This window comes from Monopterus albus, unplaced genomic scaffold (genome assembly GCF_001952655.1).
Source record: "Monopterus albus unplaced genomic scaffold, M_albus_1.0 scaffold112.1, whole genome shotgun sequence".
NCBI lineage: Eukaryota > Metazoa > Chordata > Actinopteri > Synbranchiformes > Synbranchidae > Monopterus > Monopterus albus.
Genome location: NW_018127992.1, coordinates 1,373,954 through 1,395,933, shown reverse-complemented (window position 1 = coordinate 1,395,933; position 21,980 = coordinate 1,373,954). Strand labels below are relative to the sequence as shown.

At 41.5% G+C, this 21,980-nt stretch overlaps 4 protein-coding genes across 6 annotated transcripts in view; 1 reads left to right on the top strand and 3 right to left on the bottom strand.

Annotated features, from left to right (window-relative positions):
* ntn5 (netrin 5) overlaps nt 1–1,928 on the bottom strand; it is a 15,844-nt gene extending 13,916 nt beyond the window's left edge. The window contains 1 exon segment of the mRNA XM_020611368.1: nt 1,843–1,928. The gene's annotated coding sequence lies outside the window, so the exon portion shown is untranslated.
* Nucleotides 1,929–6,183: 4,255 nt separating this feature from the next.
* LOC109966505 (zona pellucida sperm-binding protein 3-like) lies at nt 6,184–8,705 on the bottom strand. Of its 3 annotated transcripts, none has more exons than XM_020611369.1 (8): nt 8,226–8,703; nt 7,982–8,100; nt 7,604–7,707; nt 7,119–7,299; nt 6,815–6,932; nt 6,622–6,704; nt 6,405–6,523; nt 6,184–6,300 (listed from the first exon to the last, which is right to left on the bottom strand). In XM_020611369.1, the coding sequence occupies exons 1-8, from the start codon at nt 8,622–8,624 to the stop codon at nt 6,236–6,238; spliced, it is 1,188 nt and encodes a 395-aa protein (XP_020467025.1). In that variant the 5' UTR covers nt 8,625–8,703; the 3' UTR covers nt 6,184–6,235. The 3 variants fall into 3 exon arrangements, with proteins under 3 accessions (XP_020467025.1, XP_020467028.1, XP_020467027.1); XM_020611372.1 differs by having other exon boundaries at nt 8,222–8,303; XM_020611371.1 differs by lacking the exon at nt 6,184–6,300 and having other exon boundaries at nt 6,411–6,523; nt 6,622–6,720; nt 8,226–8,705.
* Nucleotides 8,706–8,807: 102 nt separating this feature from the next.
* Nucleotides 8,808–11,272, bottom strand: cnpy4 (canopy FGF signaling regulator 4). The gene is made up of 6 exons (XM_020611373.1): nt 11,070–11,272; nt 10,761–10,887; nt 10,446–10,542; nt 10,083–10,205; nt 9,575–9,692; nt 8,808–9,450 (listed from the first exon to the last, which is right to left on the bottom strand). The coding sequence occupies exons 1-6, from the start codon at nt 11,152–11,154 to the stop codon at nt 9,299–9,301; spliced, it is 702 nt and encodes a 233-aa protein (XP_020467029.1). The 5' UTR covers nt 11,155–11,272; the 3' UTR covers nt 8,808–9,298.
* LOC109966507 (calpain-5) lies at nt 9,636–21,831 on the top strand. The gene is made up of 15 exons (XM_020611374.1): nt 9,636–9,715; nt 12,246–12,464; nt 13,003–13,088; nt 15,022–15,206; nt 17,343–17,474; nt 17,584–17,795; nt 18,811–19,003; nt 19,264–19,457; nt 19,790–19,867; nt 19,953–20,373; nt 20,441–20,563; nt 20,655–20,851; nt 21,049–21,167; nt 21,335–21,471; nt 21,552–21,831. Exons 4-15 carry the CDS (start codon nt 15,039–15,041, stop codon nt 21,726–21,728), a joined length of 2,151 nt encoding a protein of 716 aa, XP_020467030.1. The 5' UTR covers nt 9,636–9,715; nt 12,246–12,464; nt 13,003–13,088; nt 15,022–15,038; the 3' UTR covers nt 21,729–21,831.
* The last annotated feature ends 149 nt before the right edge of the window (nt 21,832–21,980 follow it).

The window sequence follows — 21,980 nt, the reverse complement described above, 5'->3', positions numbered from 1 at the left end:
CACGGAGCAGATTCCAGAAGTTCTGTTTAAGGTGTAATAGTCTAATTTTAGTGAGGCAGCCCAGGAGGTGGACGCAACAGACAGCACAAAATGGATTATCACTGCTTGTATCTTTAGCTAAAGGCCTCGGTCCTGTTTGCACCTCCAACAAGCAGCCAATCCAGTGCATGTGCAGGGGCCCCCGGGGGCCAGCTGTACCTCCACAGCCACATGGAGGGTGCCTCTGCCCCTGCATTGATCCATGAGTCCTGCTTGCTTCATTTTTTGAATAAGAAAACACATGTCACCCACTTGATATTTAAGTTTCCTGTCCCCCCCCCCCCCCTTTACAGCCTTATACAAGTTGGCAGGAGGGTTTGGATTCGGCTCCAGCTTCATATGCTGATATCGAAAAGCAGATGGAAATGAAATCATTGTGATTCTGTGTTGCCATCGAGCCAAAGTCAACCTCCAGCATAATGGAAATAAAAGTGAGGCCTGGTGTTGTGACTGCGTGTCAGTGAAATCCGCACCGTATCACAGAGCAGATTAATAATGAAGAGCAGACCCAAAAACAACAGAAAACACTCCACGGCCTTCATGAGCACCAAAACAAATTAAAGCAGCCACGTTTTTCAGCTTATTATAAAAAACGGTTCATGAAAGGAAACGCACATCAGCTTGTTTTAATTAATTTCCAAAAGCGTCGGAGGCCTTCACTGTGAAATTGCATTGACTTAGAAATGTACCCCTCTATATCCTAAAAATAAAACAGAACAATGCTGTGTGTCTTTTAGGGGAAACAAGTGCAGCAAGAGATTTTAGGAAAACTAATTAAGCACAGACAGACCTCAAAAGGCAAACAGCCCGCGGTCACACGCAGGTTGTGGGCGTTGCGAGAATAATCATTCACATGCCACGGTTCATTAAACATAAATATTTATCATATTTAGTCTGATTACTTTGGCGGGAGCGAACAGAGACGCCCGGAGCGTGATGACGTCAGATCTGCAGCTCTAATTGCACTTGTTTGGCAGAAATTGGCTGCAGTCAATTAGTTTCATCTTCCGCGGAGAAACCATCACAGTTTGATCAAACAACTTTGGCCACATTGTTCTCGATAATTAGTCGTGTGTGTTGGACACCAAGCAGGAATTATTCCAGTCTAACAAATTAATTAATAATCCTCATATGGTTGTCTTATGTTTATATTTTTTATTTGCAACAGTAGAACACAATGGCAAAAAAATCTAACACACGTGTTTTAAAATCTATATGAGAATAAAAGTGGGATTGTGGTGGACAACGTGCAGTAACTATCGGTGAAGAAGGTGATTAAGGTTAACGAACTACAGGGAAATTCGGTCCAGGTTTTTACTTTGGAAATGTCAGCTTTGGGTTCATGCGAGTTGTAGGGGAAAATAGACAAAAACCCATCTAATTCCGTAATTAAACTTACAACAAACTTGCCCATTTAGCCCGTGAAGACATTAATATCCCAAGTCTCTATAACCAGAAATTTTTTAATATAAAAATTTGCTATAATAAATAAAAAAAATTGAAATGCCAGTCGGCTTAATTTTTTGTTGAGGAGCAACCACGTCTGGATAATTACTCCGTCTGGTAAAATAATAGATGATTTAGAGGAGAAAATGCAACGTAGTCATAAATACTCCTTAAATAATTTTTTAAGGTAAAATTTGCGCCGTACTTTTGCTTTGGCGGTGACAAAACAATGCGGGGTCAAGCTCTTCGTGCATTTGCTGCTTCTCTTTATGCGGGACTTCAACAGAGGTAAAACTTAAAGTATCACATAGCCAATGAACATTTTGAACGAGGATAAAAGAAATCACAAGCGCTCACCATGTGCCTCAGTGATTCTCCTTCTCCTTACTTCTTCTGCTCCGTCGGTTCCTCCTGATCATTAAGAGAAGCGCAGCAAGTGTCCGGACATCAGCTCGTCTGCAGAGGAGCGCGGCAGAAGACAAACCTACCGAGAGAGGGCAACACACCGGGCACTGGAGGAGGAGGAGGAGGGTGGGGAGGAGTGGCAGTGAGGCAAATTAAAGGGATCAGCTGGGAGGTGTCCCCTCCTTATAGTAACCGAACCGAGCCAAGCGCTCCCACCTCCAGGCGACTCGCATCCTACTTGTCGCACTGCAGCACGGTGCCAAACTGGCTCACATGGCAAACATGCATCGATCCAACGCAAACAAGGACGCAGACAACCTTTTATAGTTTAGTGATTTGTTGATTTCAGGTTTAAAAGCTTTCTTTGTGTTGATCCCCACTACTTAATTTGCCCTTTAATAATAATAATGTTGCATGCGCCAATGCGCTTTTCTTTTGAATCTGATATGACAAAATGTGATGAATGAATTACTTTATCTGATGATTTAAACAGTTACAATCACTGCAGATTAAGACACAAAATGCTTTTTCCATCGTCATCCTGCACTATTTAAAGTCGAAATGCCGTTTTTAATGTGAATCACCCAATGGTAGAAAGTACCCATGTATATCAAGCATATTGATTCAAACAGCAGAGTTACTTTGCCGTTATTTGTACTTTATGTGAGTAGACTATTAAGTTCTTTTATGCCTTTAATACTGTACACCCCCACCCCACTACATTTTAAATGTAAGCATTAAACTTTGTACTTTATTTTTTAACAAATGTACTTTACAAACCATAATATCAACTTGTAAAATCTGATGCACACATGGGCCATTTTTTCTGTCTTGAGTATTTCTTACTTCTGATACATTAATCCTTGGTTGCATTTCAGGAATCCTTTGCTTTACAGTATTTTCAGTGCAGGACTTTTACTTGTAACAGTGTTGTTACAGAGTAGTTAAGCTACTCAAAAGGATAAAGCCCCTAAAAAGTGTCAAATCACAACTATTAAGTTTAAGTAACAAGAAACATTCATGACTAAATAGACAAAGTAAATGTTTTGGCATTTGGCAAGATCCTTATTTATAATTTGAGGCTTTAAGTCTTAAAAAAAAAGCACTCACCTGTTTAAACAGAGATCCAACAACACCACCAAACAGCACAGCTTTCATCAGCTTTTAATTCAAATGTTGCTTAATCTTAAATGATGCATGAACAGTCCTTTTCCTCCACTTTCCCCAACAGAGCTCCACCCTCTAAAAACATAAAATAACCAACACTATTCCAGAAAACTGTGTGTTCGTGTCAGGTCCCATCAGTCCAAAGTTTTTCAGGCCCTTTTCCTAAAGGATCAGAATCCTCCTTCCACCAGTGGTAACACAGTACAGCTACTTGCTGGTGAATTCAGTATAATAATTCATCTGAATATAAATGGTTGTTTTTGTTGTTGCAAGCTCTGGGGAAAATACTAAACTAGTAAAAAAAAAAAGGTTCCTAAAACTTTGGTTCATATGCATTAGGGCTCTCTCTCTACCACTGGCGGGCAATTTGAGGACGGAGAGGACAGCCAGTTGCAGTAGTCTTATCTCATATCATCCAGGCAAACCTCTTGCCCCCCACTTTGCTCCAATTATCCCTCAGCGGAATAGGAAAAATGGTTGAAGTTAATTGGCTGCAGTCGATTGTTCTCAGATGTGTAGCAAAACTGATACAGATGGAAATATAAGAAAGAGAATCGCGGTGGAGGGAGGGAACGCTCCTGATTGTAGAGGAGGAAACTTTCCCAGAGAAAGCCATAAAACTGATTGATGACTTCCCCCGAGGAATGTTTCCCCAGGTGTGCTTTGTGTGCATGTGTGTCTTTGAGTGTGTGTGTGTGTGTCAAGTAGTTACAATGGACTTAGGCAATGCTATCCTTGGACACAAGGGCAAGTGCCATAAACTAAATTAAGGGTCAAAATAGTAAAGATTATAGTGAGCTGAGATGGAGGTGAAAGAAAAATAATAAACACAAACACAACATGATAACAGATATTGCCCTTAAAATGATCTAAGAAAATGTTAAACACTTTAGGTGGTACTTGACAGGTGTGTTGTGCTGCCAAAGTCTCACCCTGCAGCTACAAGTGTGCTAAAAGACCCAAGTTAAAATAACAAAATACAATGTGTACAATTATAATAGTGAGGATTAAGCCACCATGAGAGAATGAGAGTGTCTATTTGATGGACTAGTTTGAACATTTAAAGAGTTACAACAAGACACAATACTGTACTTTGGACTAATCATCAGATACTGTATAGGCATGAAAATCCAATATATAGAAGTTTTATATACATTCAAAAACCTTTTTAAATACATCTTTTTGCATCACACAAGATAAAGTCCAAGCATAAGAGTCAAATACCCTGATTTAATGAAAATTGATGAAGAAAAGTAATAAAATCTGGCTGTGAGATACGAGATAAGCTAAATCTGGTTTGTACCTCAATGAGACAAAAGATAACAGTAATTTAGAAGAAGAGTTATCATCTTAGAGTCCCAGCTTATGAAGAGCTAAAGACAATGTAATTACTGACACTGGGTGTACCTCAGGGATCATTGTTCGTCCCCCTGGTGTGTACACTGTTCATCAATGATCTCATATATCGGTCTCATTAGTAAAGAGAAAAGCCTGATATTGTTACTGATTTTAGGTGTGATTCTGAATCTTGAATACAACCAAGCTTTTTATACATATCGTGATCTTTTTCCATATGTCCCATTATGGCAGCTGTAATGGGCAGATGCAAAAGGTTTGCATGTAACACAAACAAAATGACATTATGCTCCTTCAAAAATCTCCAAAATTGCACCTTTACTGGTGACTAATGATTTGTTTTTATGCAACAAGAAAGATGTCTTTAAAAACAATCTTCACCGAGTGTTTTGGCTCTTAAACGTGGTTGGCAAAAAGAACAAAGTGGGAAATAAACCCTGGTTGCCATGATTCAATGTAGTGGGTTTTTTTTTTTTTCTTCCAAGTTTCTCACTCTTTGTCTCTGGCACGGGTGTTGACAGGTGCTGGAAGAAGAGGGGAACAGACTGTTGTTCTGCAGTGGAGACAAACTCACCATTAAACCATAAGTTAACTTGTTGTGTTCAAGGATCAGTGGTCAAGAGAAAAGATCAGAATATCATGTCCCCAGAGTTTTACCTTCTGCCTATGATGATAAAACAATACCTTCCCCTGAAAGGGGAGCAGAGAGATGGCGAGCAGCTAGAAGTCCAGACTTTCTTCCAACATGTATGAATCAGGTCATTTATCATAGTGCGGCTTCCTAAGGGTATAGGGATCTTTTGTTGCATGTAAACCTCTCTCTACTGTATCTCTCCCCTGTACTGTCTAATAAAGTGCCCCATAAAGTGCTTAAAAGATGAGCATTTGTCATTGTGGTTGAGACATCTGGCAGAATAAATGCAATGCAGAAACTCAAGACCTCATTTTAGAGCCTACATATCATATAGGTTCAGCTCATATATCGTGGTCGGTCATTATCTAGCACATACATCAAAGCAAGTCTTGACTTTTCATTGTACTTTATTGAGTGCAAACACATCCCAGGTACTTTTGTTTTACTTTGCTTAGTAAGAGACTGAAAGTGGAAACAAATCACTCAATATGATACAATATATTGGTATGAAACTATTATGTGTTATCATATAGTGAAGTATTCAGAATCCATTTTGTATACTTTGTCATAGATTTAAGTTGAATAAAATGGGGGTGGAACAGTGGTTAGCGCCGTCGCCTCACAGCAAGAAGGTTCAGGGCCTGAGCCCAGTGCGACCCGGAGTCTTTTTGCATGTTCTCCCTGCGCCTGCGTGGGTTCTCTCCAGGTTCTCTGGCTTCCCCCCACAATCCAAAGGCTCTAAACTGCCCGTAGAACTGTGTGTGGTTGTCTGCGATCCTATTTAGGAATAAGTGATATAAACTATGGACATTTAGTTCTGCACATAACCAATAATGCCAAAATAAAAAATAAAAAAAAAGATTTTGGAAATTTTGTCTCAAAAGCGTTCTGACTTTGTGGAACTCCAGTCTGTGGACAGGTGCATTCTGCTTCATTTAATTACTCTTTAGATGTTTTTAGAACTTGATTAGAGTCCATCTGTGACAAAATTAATTGATTTGTCACAGCTCAGAAAGACACACACACACCTGTGTAGGGTCCACAATTCACACTGCATGTTAGCACAAAAACTAAGGCTTGACAGAAGTTGTCAAACTCAAAACAAGTGGGACTACATTAAGTTTCTGATACATGACACAGGTGCTTAAATGTCTTTATTGGCCTCAGTTTGATACAGACACTTGTATTTCACACTGTTGTCAACTTCCTTGAAAGAAATATGATCGGATGCAAAGTGGTTTGTCTGTGCAGCTCTGCAAAAGGAGAACATTTAATCGGCTTCAGGTGATCTTCATTCACAAACTGCCTGTTTTTATACTTGCACTGTCTAGAGAAGTACATGTATTTGGTGCATTACCATGTTGTCTGTTTGTTGTGCTCCTCAGCGCTCTCTTGTGGCTGGACTTGACACTGCTGCTGTTATTTATCTGGTCACAGCTCACACAGATGTGGTCGTCACCATCCACTGACCTCCACCTGGCAGTTGGAGATATATATTGTCCTTTGTGTTTTTCAGAATAAATACAAGGAAGTGAAAGGAGCAACAACACAGGAGTTATGAAATGGAAACCAACCGCCCACTGGTGAAGGAACAAGCCTTTTTCTCCGGGTCTTTGTTTGAAATTGGCTCCGCTTCCAGGTAACATGTCATATAGATCTATAGGAGACAGGAGCTAGATCACAGTACAGATCATATCAATGTTTGCTGTAATTAGTAACTGCACTCTAAGATTTTGGCTCAAGAAAATGTGTGGGTTCAGTGCTGACAGTGCGTCTGTGGTCCTGGTGGAAGAGAAAAGGTTGGAGTTGAAGCTGGAGGTGGTTGTCCTGGAACCGGGTCAGGAACCGAGAGCTGGAGCCATTCAGCTTGGAGTCTGTAAAACATCTGCAAAGAACGGACTCCGCATTTATTATATCAGTAACATGGGAGCATTTTATCATAATCAAACACAGGAACTGGGTGGGTTTCTGTGGTCGATGTGGGGCCACCATCGTGTGTTCACAGCAAGAAGTTCTGGTTCGGAGAATTGTTTAGACGAACTGCTGTAGACATTAAAACGACAGGACTCACCCCTGGTGGTCTACGAAGGGGTATCTGGGGTAGGAAGTGACATCAGAGCTCAGAGTAGCTACACAGCTGTTTACATACAGACGAAGAGGAAGATGACGACGACGATGATCTACAGAGGCCTCAATGTTGACCATCTCATCCAGGAAGTAAACAGAAGACTTTCTCTCACTGCTCCAGTCATCTAAAAGACAGAACATTCAGAAACAAAACACCTATTTACAGAAAATACTTTTATTTTAAATTATCCTTTAAAATTTGTAAGTATATTTGGAACTTCAGGGAATATTTGGAAATTCACCTGATTTAACACATTTATTCTGTAGACTGATCGGTTTTGGGGCAGGGCCAGGATTTTAATAATACTGAAGTCTGGTATTTGGATTTTATGGATAAAAATGTTTTTGTGGCTTCGATAAATTTGTTCTGTTGTGTTTTCTGTTTCAGTAGTGAAAACTGTTGGGTTCATCAGATTGAAGCCAACTCACTTGTCATGAGCCTGAGCTGGAAATCGAGGCTGAGATGAGCAGACCGGACTGAAATCAGAGGGGTCCAGGTTGGTTTCAGAGCTCTGCTGCTCATTGTGTATCTCCTGCAGGAGAAGACAAAGGCTAACTTGGCAGCTATAAACAGTCACAGCAACAACACAGTTTGAAATGTTGAAAAGAGTTTCTAAGTTTTTAAACCCTTACAGTGTAGTGTAGTGCATTTTTAATTGCCTTGTACACACAAAGTATTTTTTTTCTCAATAGATCTTTGCAAAATCCAGATGCTGCAAGTCATCTGTGAGGCCTCTGAAAGGAACTAAAGACCACACACATTGTTATTGTACACAATTTAAGACCATTATGTCTTTGAAAATGCACCTTTTATATTCGCAGTGCACAGGGATGGCAGCTCCTTCCATGTGAAAGCGGTCTCTGGGTGACGTTGGAGGAGGAGAGTACAACAGCAGGTTGTTGTAAAGCACAGCGTTGTGAGTGAACTAAAACATGTGACACACAACAAAACTTACAGATAAATAAAACACTAGGTGGCAGCACCGAGTAACTACAACTCGGCTTTGCTTTGCCTATTGCTGAGCAAATTACTTTCAACGGGCTCACCAACCATCACTGCACTCCCACAGTCAGTCAGAGGTGCTCTGATGACATACTCCCCGCGTCCAGACACTGTGGCTCTGCATTGACTTTGTGCAGCACCGACAAGTCCAAGTCTCAAGTGCGCAGGGTCCACAGGCCACCCAGGGCCAAACAGGTGAGCTTTCATCACAACCTCAACGCTGTCTTCGTGACATTTTACCACAAGGGTCTTGACCTTGTGATCAGTTATTCCCAGTGGATCCCCAGAGTAAGAGTTGGGTCCCTTAGTCTGAGCGAAAGAGTTCGCTTCAAGAGCCGCCAAGTCGACATAAGACAGAGAAAGAGGCTCTGTTTGATAGGTGTAACACTGAACTGTTGCTAATTTAGACCAAATAAACAGCAAAAACACAACAGAACTGGGAGACATTGTGATGTTTCATTCAAAACTGGCCTCTGATGACTCTTCTTGAAGTGGCTCAACATGAGGAAGGAGGCCCACACCTGAGACTAATCATCCTCAATTAACAACCTGCAACATCACTCCTGTTTATGGTGCTTTTCTGTAACAAACTGCAGAAAACATACATTACAAAAAGCTTTTTATTCAACAAAAAACAACTGTACATATTGCATTTAAAGACTGTAGTTTGGGGATAAAAAAAGCAAAACAACGTTGGCATAAGTATAAATGTAACAGCATTCACACATGATGTAACAACCTTTATCCAAATAGGTGTGTTCAAAAAGGTGAAACCGTTTATAAAAAGCTGAGACAGTTTCTGTAAAAATAACTTAGTGCCAAATTGTGTAAAGTATCATCTCACACCACTGCAACACTGTGTAAACTAGAACAAGGTTTGGCATCTGAAACAGTGTTGACGGCATGTTTCTAATTGTCAAATCATCCATTCAGAAGCTAAAATAGTCTCATTCTATAATCTCAGTGTGATCTCTCCCACATGTATGTACCAGATTTGGCTCCAAGAACAGCTGAAAATTAGTCTGAATACATAATTATTAACTTCTGCCCATCAATTTGCATGTTTCCTGCTAAAATCTGAGGATGAGGTTTTGTGTTGTCTTCATTTTGAAAATGTTTTCTCAGAGCTCTCCGGCGTCATGTGTCTTTTCCTCCTCCTCCTCCTCCTCCTGCGCATCGTCACTTGTTTCCTGTTTTGCTGTGTTGTCGCTTGCTGCCTCCTCAGCTCCTCCTTTTTCACCCATGTCCCCTTTCCACACCTCCTTCAGGCATTCTGATGGAAGGAGAGTAATCTCAGTACAGACGTTATTGGATAAATGCTTTTTAAAATCTCTTAAATGTGTTTCAAACAAACACAGGTGGGACTGACTGGTACTACTTCCTCATGTGTCTCCTACCTTGCTCTGATGTTTTGAGGACATGCTTTTCACAGAGGAAGTTGTCCAGCCTCTGGTCCTGATGGTGGAAGTACCAGTCCTCCAGCACCTCCTCATTCTCCTCCAGCATTTTCTCACACTGCACAACACAAATAGACACAGGTACTGTTTTTAATCTTGTGTACGTGTTTTTTTGGATTCCAATATTGCTGTTGACTTTGGAAGATTTTGAATGTCTGAAGTCAAATACAATATACATTTATATTTGTATATATTGTCATAAATAAGTGAAGAACATGTCAGATGACAAATATTTATCCTTATTAACAGAATGAATCATTTTGCACTGTGATATGACTTTTCCATGCCACATTAAAATCACACCACAAAGAAAACACAGTGAAGAGGTGCAGGCTATTCCACTGTTGTCCAGCAGAGGGCTGCACAGAACTGCCAAGACTAATACCAAGCTCTGTAACTAAAAACACTGAGAAGTATGATGGTGTTCCAACACTTGCAGCAAGCCTACCTGTTTTTTCATGTCAGACACCTCAACAGAGGGTTCATCCCAGAGCTCATATGGCAGTCCCAGGTCCACTTTAACTCCTTTGTGAACCAGATTCTTCAGAGTCGATATGGTCTGACTGGCACCCTGCACAGCAAGGAAAATACCTAGCGGTCAGTTTGCTGCACACATTTGTAAATAACAAGAACACAAAACACAAGCAAGTTTTAGGGGTGAGTGTCTACTTGACTGTAGTTTTAGAAATAAATACTAAAAAAAAAATCAACCTAATCATTTAAATCCTTACATCGAGAACATGATGTGTGTACTGGGTGTGAAAGATGTCACCTTCCAACGTTAAGCGCACATTATTAGGTTCAACCTCACCTTGGCATATCGGAGGCTGCCAGGCCTCTCTGCGTGAACATTATACTGCAGGATGCGCTCACATATGTTGTCTAGTGCCTCAGTCAACCGAGTCTCCCTGAAAGAAAAACACAGATGCATATGTTGCCTTTACACAGAGCTGCAGGCTTCCTAGCATTTTAGGGGAACATCAGAGACTTTACACATATAGTACAACTCATTTTACTACTTCCTTAATTTTGAGATATCTCTATATTTGAGAATTTAGCAGCATTTACTTCTAATTGTTCTACCCCAAGGTATCTCCTGTTCATATTAACTTGGTAGCTAACTTACGAGGTGTTGTATATTATCTTCCTTTTTCTCTTCCCATTGTCCAGCACCTCTCCAACCTCCAGGACTTCTTTGGAACGGCCAGTTTTCTCCAAAGCCTCCTGCAGCTCTATGGTCAGAATCTTACAAACTGACAAGACACGAAAAATAAAACGTGAAAAGTACTTCGTATTTATGTGCATGTCAAAGATTGTAGGCACAGGACAATTCAACACAATATGTAAACAAATGTCAGGTTAATACTGCTGTTATAACACTTTAACGATAGCTTATAACTAGCATGTAATGCTAACAGCTAGCTAGTGTTCTGACCTTCGCATTTATTCGGCAGTCTCTCGTCTTCGTCCGCTCTGATGAAACTGCAAACACAAAGCAATGCCACAATACAAAGCTTCATCGCAGCAGTTTGTCTCCAAACCAACAACAAACTAAAACTTTGACATCACAGAAGCCACATAAGCATGTTTGACGGCGACTTGCAACTGCGCATGCGTATTGTATCACGACAGACTCGACTAGTCGATAGCTGATGTTTGGATTTCAGGGAATATCATTGATCGAGAAAACGCAAACTCGTTATTTCTTTACAGTCTTTGGTCCTCACAAAGAAAGCATATCATGTACTATCACTTTAGGTAATGTAATCTCCATTCTTTATAGCTATTTTCTCATTAAATAAAATGTACCAAAGCAATTATTACAAATATATATTAATATGTAGCAGAAATGTTTTTTTTTACAGTATACTGTACAATACTAGACCCATATAGTTAATATATAAACGCAGTATGTTTGACATTTTAATAAGTATTAGCCTACATTATTCAATATAAATATTAAAAGTATGAATTACAACTAATAAAGCATACAATTTTAACTTTATTTGTAAATTATTTTATCTATAGGCTATGCATTTAAAGTTAAGCTGCACTATTTCAATACAAAAAAATGGAATTCACAAGCAAGTGTCTGTATTTCATTACATTAACTCATTTATTTAATAAAAAATATGAAGATAATGAATTTTTGCAAATTTGTCACCGCATGGGAGAAGAAGAAGAAGAAAGTCCAGGGTTTAAATCCTGGAAGCATTTTTTATATTTTACATGGAATGGTATTTAAAAGCTATTAAATTATTCAACTAAGGTGGAAAAATAAGAATACAATTTTAGCAGAGTTTCACTGAGCAACAGGACAGTTGTGATTTAACATTTTGATACTCATTTAGCTGTTTGTTTGTTTGTTTGCTTGTTTTGTTCAATCACATTGCACTTTGTCAACAACTTTGGACCTTTGAGAAAGAAAAATGCTCATTGTTCTACACTATATATAAAAACTATATTAATTTGATTAGCCATTGCAATGATTTTGCTAAAAAAAGGCTTTTTAGTTCATCAGTCATGTGTTGTTGCAACAGGTTGATCACTTTGCCATGAAATTTGGCAATGAACTGGTTAAAGTAGTAGGTGTTTGTGCCTGGTTTCTCAGGTGTCAGGGGCAACACGTTCAACAGCAACAGATACGACAGGAGTCTGTGTGGAAGAAGACGGAGAGGAGAGGAGAGTCAGTAGATGATACAGAAAAAGAGAAGAGAGGGGGTCATAGGTCATGCTACAATGAGGAGAGAAGAGAAAAGCTGTGAGATACGAGGGGGAAGAGAAGAAAACAGAATGCACACAGCCACTAACCAGAAGAGCAGAAGCAACAGTAAGTAATACACACACACACACACACACACACACTCCTGGAAAATATATTTATGTATGCTCTCCAGCTGCACAACAGTTTGCAAACAGGCACCGAAAGATAAAGTGTCTGAAACGCGAGGTTAACTGTAGTATTTTGCTGTTGTAAAGCTATGTGTGACAGTATTTCATTGGCATGGAGACCGTCTGCCTATTGTCAGTATGGAGGGAGATAAGGTTACACCTAGCACTGGGCTCCAGCAGTCACCCTGCCTTGTCTGTCACGGCTGTATGGACACATGCTCACGCAACAACAAAGTGATGGTGTTGAGAAACTTGCAGAGCTCCTATCAGTCCAGCCTTTGTCTCACAGCAGATTCGCTCTCATTCTTAGTGTAGTTTTCATTTCTGCATTTAATTCTTTCATTATTTTTCTCATCCAGGTCCAATGAAGCAGTGTTCAGTCAGTCGGCTTGTTACAACTGACTCATACAGTGTCAGAGAAAAACAAGAGGAAAGAGCAGACATTAACAGTATATGTGGTTGTCTCTAAAACTCAGGATTCCTGGAAGGATTTGCTAAATGACCGAAGGAGGAAGTGATCCTGGATCCATCGTCTGGCCTCAACAAATCATCTGACTTAAAGGTAAATTGCTCAAATAGTTTATAGTATACAACTCAGTGAATGTATAACTGTTATTTATGACTGATATTTTATGCACGCCCATGGCTCAAAATGGCTAAATGATGATGTTACTAATGATAAAATGTTTTAGCAGAAATGTAAAGCTACCGCCAGCACAGGAAACGGATGATCGTAACAGGCTATCAAACTGACGACAGCTCTTTTAATACACCAGACAACAACTATATCTAGTGTCTGATGTTTTCTGATGCTGTCACATGTTTTTAGTTCAGTAACACTTGCAAAGGCTGGAGTACAACTTTTATTAAATGATTATAAAATTGAAGTTTTCAGTGAAGCTTGTTTCCATATGCTGTATTTAATATTTGTTGCTTATTTTTAATTTACGATAAACATTATTTTTGAATGTATCAGTGAGTGTAATTTGCTATGTCAAATATCAGCTCTTTCACACATAGTGGATCATCAGTTTGTAACTGTTAACGTGGAGTTAAACACAAGCCGACTGTGTGAGGCTGCTCCACACTTGGCTATTTGTTTGTTTATTTACAAGTTCAGTTCATGCACAGCAGGCACACTACAACAGATGCACATGGCTGCGCACACTAAAATAAATATTTGAATCTGTTGGACCTGGCCATGCACAGGCAATTTGTAGTTCCTGTGAATATACACGAGTACTGGCAGCATTATGTGAGTGTAAATGTTTGCTGACATGGAACCAAACTGAGCAACTAACAACACATGTAATCTATGTTTGACTAAACTGGGAGTTGTATAAATACAATAAATAAATACAGGAGTTCATGACATATTAAACAGGTGGTGAGTCACTTGTACTGGGTATTTCCATTTTCCCATACTTCTGTGCCACTACATTTATTTGTTACCATTATTTACTAGTTTGCACATTCACATTATAATACAAATACAAAATATAGTCATCCATTAAATGATTGCTCTCTAAGGAGAAAGTCACAAACTACCCAGCAGTATATAATAATTCAAGTATATATGTGATTAGAATTATCCCCATCTTTACAAAATTGAAATGACATCCATGCATCAATAAATATAATCCAGTATATGGCTCTGAAATTGGCCATTTAGCATAATGATCCTAATACCTTTGTACTGAAGTAAAAATGTGAATGTAGGACTCGTAAATTGGTTTTTCTACACTGTATTATTCCTACTTTTACTACCAATATCTAAGTACTTCTACCACTGCAGATGATGCTGTAAGTCATTAATTTATGCACTGATTAAAAATTATTATAATTATTATAAACCTGTATGTTTACTTCTTATGTTTGTGTGTCTCTCTGCATAAATCTGATGGGAGAAAAATGGAAACCCTACTGATAACTGATAACACTGACCTGTTTGGTATCTGCAAACGTCAGCACCTGCAAAGTTTCATCTGGGTTTTTCCTCTGCACAGCAGGGATCTGAGAGACATGGACACACACACACACACACACACTGAACCTGGTGTGCTCACAGAGACTCAGAATCACACACACACACACAAGCTACCGACTCAGGAGTTCAAATCACTGATGACTAAAACAGTACCATCGCCTTACTGCTATCCTCTCTCTTTCCTAACACACGCTGATCCTGCGGGACCTCCAGCTTCCTCTGCTGCTACAAAGTGCAGACTCTTGATGGCTGCCGCCGTATTTACACAAAACCAAAATCCAGTGTATAGAATATTGTTTATAGTATTTAAATTCAGGCTAATGTGCTGTTAAAAACTGATCTCATTAATAGGATCAGTTAAGCAGATCTCAGGTTTGGAGTGCAAAGAGTTGAATCTTCAAAACATGCAATTTCCCCCTAACAATAATTGATTGTGTCCATTTTTATGTTTTGTATCTACGTGTTGTCATTCTGCACATATTTCCCTCCTTCCGTCATCTTTCCTCAGGCCTCTCATGTCCAACTATGATGCTGGAGCGGGTGTGTGACTTCCAGGGTCAGAGCTTTCACAAGCTGAGGCGGGCCTGTCTGCGTCGAGGTGCGCTCTTCAAGGATCCCCTGTTCCCTGCCTCCACCCAGTCCCTGTTCTACAAGAGGGAGCCTCCGCCGGGCCTGAGCTGGAGGAGGCCCAGCGTGAGTGCGACATGGAGTGAGACGTGCAATAAATAGATGGAGGGATTCTTTCACTTTTTTCTACTCCAGCCAGTTCAACTAATGCAAAGAGTTATTTTCCACAACCTCTCCTCATCTTATGTCCAAGATGAGTGGCCAGCTCCAACAGAGTGGGTTACTTAAAGCACTTTCTATTATAGGAGAGGCGTCAGGGAGTGAAACCTTAGCCCACATGGAGCAAGTGGTGTGTGCCGCAGATAGTCCCATATATTGGTGTTTGTATTGTGAGGACAGTTGGGCTGCTCTGACGCCCCTTCAAAGGAATGTTTGAGGGTTAAGACCTGGTTTTAGGTTGAAAGTAAAAATTAGGTATAGGTTAGGGCTGGTGTCAGGCATTTAGTTGTTAAAGGGAATGCATCATGTCTATCAGTGTCCTCACAAAGACTGAAGTACAAATGTGTGTGTGTGTAGTCTAGAAAAGGCAGCGGCCAATTTAAATAGCTCAGGTGTTTTTAGCTCTGTGTTGAAATGTGTGTAGCTGTGTATAAGTATAGGTGTTTATAGTGGTTACACCAAGCCAAGTGGCCTTTAATGGTGATGTAACACACCAGAATAAAAGCAGTGAGGTGACAGATTAAAAGCCAGGCTAAAAAAAAACTTTAATTGTTCATGGACTTGTTAGAAAATGCAGTCAAGAATAAAAGTTTTATTATTGAATAATGGAGACTTACAAGCCAAGCATTTTTGCCATAAGATGTTTTCCAGTGTGCATAGTGTTTTATTTTTCTGTTGACTGTTTACATTCTGTATGAAATTAGAGATGCTAAATGCAAAAGCTTCATCCAACAAACCTATGACGAAAAAAGACAAAACTAAGATTTCTGCACTTTTATAATTTATTGGTCAAAGACTTACAGAAAACTAATTGTGCCATATTAAATGATAAATACATAAATATACTGATGTTTACATCTTATTGTGCCAGTACCCAGCTCTTCCATAACAACAAATTAGTAAATTAACCAGTTAACATGATCAGGACACATAAGTGGTGACAGATGCCAGATTAATGGCAGGTTAAGAAAAATATTCACAACCTGAAGATACATCAAATTCACCAATCAGCCACACTGTACTGAAAAGAAAAATTTACCATATTTTAGCTTCAAATTCAATTTAATTTGCTGAGTCAGCGCTGAAGAGGAGGGTTCATAGTATTGTGTTCCTAATGCTTCACTCAGGTGTTTAAAGTGTGTATCGCCAGGGAGTCGGGTGACAGGGTGGCATCTGTCTCCTCTCTCTGCTGACACACAACTACATAAAACTGACTCAAATGTCTTGTTTGCCGTCATAACTGTCACAGTAGCTCCATCTGCTCATCTGCGTGTGTTATGAACTCGATATCATCTTGAGGAAGATTCATTATGTCACCGTGTGTGTGTGTGTGTGTGTGTGTGTGTGTGTGTGTGTGTGTGTGTGCAGCAGCAGCAACACTTCTACGGTTACCTGACTCGGTCCCAACTGAGATCAGCAGGTCCACATAGGACAGAGAGGATCTGTCTCCTTAGCAGTGCTCTGACACTGAACCAGCTAACAGGCCTCATGAAACCATGACACACTGTTAGTCCACTGTTTATTCCACATTAGGGAGCATTTAAGGCTTCTGTAGAACTTTTGTTTTATATTAACAATGGATTAAAGGTGTCGCTTACAGTGATGAACCCACTGACAAGTCTCAGGAGAGCTGCAGCATCTTTCAGCTCATTGTTTTGGGTTTAGGGCCACAACTTTACTGCTCTGATCAGCAGGCCGCTGCTTTCACTGACACATTGTACGGTACCTGCTCCACACCAAACAGCAGACACAGTTAGCGACTAACTAGTGAACATAGCGGAGGTTTTAGCAGCTAAAGAGCCAGATGTTTCCCTCTGGAGCTGAAGGTAGAGCAAAGGAGAGTATCTGACTTAGGTTCACAAATACAGCTCCATATAAATAATAATGTTGCTCCTTGTTTGTGGGTCGTTAAGCTCCTGTTATTAACATGTTTGGCACATCAAGTGTTAAAATGTCAACATGATTTTTGTTTCTTTTACAGTGGCCAAAAACTTAATTCAACGCAGGTTTGATGTGTTTTTCTTGCTCCCAATCGCCCTCTAGGAGATATGTAAGGACCCTCGTTTGTTTGTTGATGGCATCAGCACTCGTGACTTACACCAAGGCAGTCTGGGTAACTGCTGGATGGTGGCCGCCATTTCCTGTCTGGCATCTGAGCCATCTCTGTGGAAGAAGGTTGTGTTTTTGTTTTCCTTCCTCCTTTCCTTCCATTTCACCTGTCATCCTTTCCTTTCCTTTTTCTTCCTTCATGACGTCATCTCATCTCACACCTTCCTCCTCTCAGGTGATACCTGGCCATATGGATCAAGAGTGGAACCCAAAGTGTCCAGACGTGTACGCAGGAATCTTCCACTTCCGGTTCTGGCGCCTCGGCTGCTGGGTGGATGTAGTCGTGGACGACCGCCTGCCTGTCAGTGGTGACGGAGTGCTGTTGTTTTGTCGATCAGCCACACCTAGAGAGTTCTGGAGTGCCCTGCTGGAGAAAGCCTATGCTAAGTGAGTAATAAATGCTGGCTGAGCTTGTGGCAGGAAGTTTCAGCTCTCAAACCTTTCAACATAAAAGATTTGTTGCATTCTCTACCACTGACTGAGCTTCTGTAACAACTGCTAATAGTAATACTTCTGTACCATCATGTCCTCCTTTAGTCTTTTTAGTGACACTTAAAGGCTCCAGGAGCCCTTAGCATTGTCTTTCTCAGGAGAGGTTTCCCTGACTGTCAGGGCTTTAGCACGTGATTTGTCCTTAACCACACCATAGTTGTCATGCTCAGATATTACAACTAGTGAAAACTAGTTAGGCCTACCGTTTCTCAGTTGCCTCCACCAGCCAGTCAAATTCACAGGAATGAGGTAGACGGGAGGCCACTGACCTTGACCTTTGAGCACCAAAATCTAATCAATTCATTCTCAAGTCCAAGTTGAAGCTTGTGCCAAATTTATAGAAATCCCCCCAAAGCTATCACGTTCATGAGAATGGGCCGGACAGATGTACGAATGGACAACCCAAAAACATAATGCTTCCAATTGTCTCTGTTACCGGTGCAGAGGCATTAAAAAGAAAAGCATTAGTGGGCACCATGATGACCAAATGGTTAACGTGGCAAATGTTTGACTCCCACCCTGGGGAGCCTTTTGGCATATTAGACCCCCTGATTCCTGTCACTCTTTATTAAAAAGAAGAAGAAGAAAAAAGATGGCATTAAAATTAGTTATTATGTGGTTTTACATAATCACAGAATATCAAACTTCTTGCCCTCAGCCATGGCAACCTTTTACTAAGGTTCTGACAAAAACATGTTACTGCCACCACTAACCATGCAAACCACCCAGAACACCAACACTGTCTGCAGAGCAGCACCTCAAAAACCTACTGAAACACATCAACACTAGTCTGGTCGTCTACGCTTTGTCCGGTACCTTTGGAGCAAAGCATGGAGAGTGAGGAACAAGGAGCCAGCCGTGAACCATTCAGTCTTCACATCAGTCTATCCCGCTCCTGGATTTGTTCTAGGCTGAACGGCTGCTATGAGGCCCTGGAGGGAGGAAACACTGCAGAGGCCCTGATCGACTTTACTGGAGGAGTTTCAGAGCCCCTCCATCTGGACAGTGAGGCCCTCAGCCTGCACAGTGACCAGAGGAGAACGTTCTTTCAGACGCTAGCCAAGGCACATGAACGCAAAGCCCTCATAACCTGCTCCATAAGGGTAGGACACTTCCTCTCGTTCCTTTCCTACTTTTGATTGCACACATTTCCTACTTGGATGCATACACTGTTTATTCTCACTTTATTTTTATTATCATTGTTATTTTCTATTTCTGTTGCCTTACAACACATTGAGAGTCAAATTCCTGTATGTTCAAACAGACTTGGCCATTAAAGACGATTCTGATTCGGATTATTCTGAGAATCTTCAATGTTTTAGAACTAGGTTAAAATAAATTCAGTGTATTTTGCATTTCTCAGCCGGCAGAGGGGGAGACAGTGGAGTCGGTGTTGGACTGTGGCCTGGTGCGAGGACACGCTTATGGGATCACAGCAGTAAGGAAGGTGAGGCTGGCGGAGAAGTTGCTGAACAGGGGCGGGATGTCCAAGCTCTTCATGGTGCGCATGAGGAATCCATGGGGGACCACAGATTGGACGGGGGCCTGGAGTCAGGGGTGAGGGCATGTTGACTTCATCTGCCACATGTCTGACAGTTGAGTACATCACGTTCCGCAGGAGCTCTGGGAATAACGGCCCCTGCTGTCAGTCTGTTTTACATTTTACAATGCAACATATTTGGACCATTTCTGACATTTTACAATAGTTTGGGAATTGTTGTACTAGACAGCGTCTGCTGTTTACATTATGAAAGTTGGACAAAATGAACAAAACGGCCCAATAAAACTTTGCAGAAGTTGAAACAAAACGGATTTTTCCTGGCGTTTCCAGTGTGTTGTGCATTTTTTCTGCAGCCTTCTACATTACTGTCCTTGCACGCCCCTTGCAGGTCACAGCAGTGGCAACAGATGAGTCGTGCAGACAGGGAGAAGACGGGCCTCACTGTTAGAGATGTTGGGGAGTTTTGGTATATTTATTATTTGCTCTAACTTATATACATATAGCATGTATATTTCTGATCCAAACTTTTGCTAAACTTGCTTCTTGTTCAGGATGGAGTTCGAGGATTTCTGCCACTACTTCACAGATGTAGTGGTGTGCCATCTGGTGGAGAGGGTTCAGCTGTGGCCGAGCTCACACTGGAAAGAAGTGCGCTGCTACGGGGAGTGGGCTCCAGCTCCCACCCCACCCGGTGCATCTCCATCCACCCTCCACCACAGTAACAACACACTGGGCAAGAACAGCATCAGACCTGGAAGGGCAGAGCAGCAAGGGAACATGAAGGAGGCCCGACTTGGGGAGAGTCGGCAGGAAGGATGCAAAGAAGGAAAGTGTGGGAAAGGCAAACTTGTGAAAAAAGTGACAAAGGAAGAAGGTGAAAAAATCAGTGGGAGGTGGGACACACAGGTGGACAAGAGGAGTCGATGTGGAGGATGCATCAACCACAGGGACACGTTCCTGCACAATCCACAGGTAAACCTGAAGTGCAAGTCTTTGTGTGAGTGTAAGTGATTTTTCTTCTTTTCTCTCCGTCTTGTAGTTTATGTTCGAGGTGAGAGGCAAAGAGGAGGAGGTGCTGATCTGTCTGCAGCAGGAGGACAGAAGGATACAGAGGAAAGATGGAGGAGGAGAGAACCTGCCTATTGGCTTTGAGGTGCTGAAGGTGAGTCCACTAAAATGCTGTAGGAAGATCCACCTTTTCAGTTACCCTGAAAGTTTAAAAACCATTTCCCTGCTTTCTTTGTCTTCTGCAGGTGGAGGTGAACCGCTGCAGCCGGGTGCAGTGTGTGGTGGAGCAGGCCGCCAGCTCCATCTACATGGACTCCCGCAGTGTTACACTGAGGGGGACTCTGGTTCCAGGCCGCTATGTAGTGCTGCCCACCACCTTCCTGCCAGGAGTCACCGGACGCTTTCTGCTACGACTCTTCTCCCATTCCCATGTCCGACTGAGGTGTGTGACAGGTGTTTGCGTGAACATTCACTAGCAGCACCAAAGCTGTGTCTTATAATCACTGCTTTCTACCCCTTATCTGGATATTGAGGATCATTTTCTTTCACATTAGCAGCCACTATACCTTCTTTGCTCTCAGATTTAACCCGTTCCTCTTCAACACTCATACTTTTCTTCTTTCCTTCCTTGTCTTGTAGGGAACTCAGGGAAGACTTGCCGACTCCATCAGTATTTCAGTGTTTTCTACCTCAACCCACTGTTGTAACCACAGTCCACCTCCGCAGGGCATCAGGACTCAGACCTCCCAAACAGACAGGTCACTAAGCACAACACAATATACTCACTAGAAGCATCCATATAGTCTCCTTACCTAACTGGATGCTCTACATTTTGATATCTGAATGACCAGATCTAACTGAACTGGAGCTAATTTCTTCCTTTCCCTCGGTTGTATCATCTTGAGCTGTGTGTTGTGATTCACAGCTCCAGATGTTTACGCCATAGTGCGATGTGAGAATGACGCCATAAGGACTCAGGTGTTCAAGGAAGAGGGAAACCCCGAGTTCAACCTCAGAGCCATCTTCTACAGGAGATACCCCAACACGCACATCTCTGTCGAGGTTCTGACACATTCCCTCACACACATACACACACATAGTAAGGACACACTCTCAGTACTAATCTGTGTTGCTGTGTCCAGTTGTGGAGCAGAGGTCTACTGTGGGACTCGATGCTCGGCCGGGCTCGACTCCAGACGGCAGAGTCTGAGAGGAGTCGGAGCCTCGTCATCGATCTACGAGGTGGCCAATCGGGTTTAGCATACCAAGGGTGCATCTATGTTGAGACATCCTCCAGCGTCCGCCTCACAGATTTGTGACACCAACACATGGTTGCCCCGGTAACTACACAGAGCCATGGCAACTGCTGTCCTCCCATGTAGAGGGAGGTGAACTGTTAAAGACTTTATGGATGGTTTTGAAAAATATAAACCACAGTCGTGCTGGAACATTGTACAGTGAGGAACAGAAGTATTTGAACACCCTGCGATTTTGCAAGTTCTCCCACTTAGAAATCATGGAGGGGTCTGAAATTCACATTGTAGGTGCATTCCCACTCTGAGAGACAGAAT

Excerpts from the sequence above, each read along its gene's own strand:
- LOC109966505 (XM_020611369.1), bottom strand. The coding sequence starts at position 8,624 with ATGTCTCCCAGTTCTGTTGTGTTTTTGCTGTTTATTTGGTCTAAATTA. Across the intron at positions 8,101-8,225 it reads ACTGTGGGAGTGCAGTGATG|TTCACTCACAACGCTGTGCT; the intron begins GTTGGTGAGCCC and ends CACATGTTTTAG. Across the intron at positions 6,933-7,118 it reads CCCTTCGTAGACCACCAGGG|ATGTTTTACAGACTCCAAGC; the intron begins GTGAGTCCTGTC and ends CGTTCTTTGCAG.
- cnpy4 (XM_020611373.1), bottom strand. The coding sequence starts at position 11,154 with ATGAAGCTTTGTATTGTGGCATTGCTTTGTGTTTGCAGTTTCATCAGA. Across the intron at positions 10,543-10,760 it reads AAGATAATATACAACACCTC|GGAGACTCGGTTGACTGAGG; the intron begins GTAAGTTAGCTA and ends TTTTTCTTTCAG. Across the intron at positions 10,206-10,445 it reads GCAGCCTCCGATATGCCAAG|GGTGCCAGTCAGACCATATC; the intron begins GTGAGGTTGAAC and ends CTTGCTGTGCAG.
- LOC109966507 (XM_020611374.1), top strand. The coding sequence starts at position 15,039 with ATGATGCTGGAGCGGGTGTGTGACTTCCAGGGTCAGAGCTTTCACAAG. Across the intron at positions 19,868-19,952 it reads AGAGATGTTGGGGAGTTTTG|GATGGAGTTCGAGGATTTCT; the intron begins GTATATTTATTA and ends CTTCTTGTTCAG. Across the intron at positions 21,472-21,551 it reads ACACGCACATCTCTGTCGAG|TTGTGGAGCAGAGGTCTACT; the intron begins GTTCTGACACAT and ends TGCTGTGTCCAG.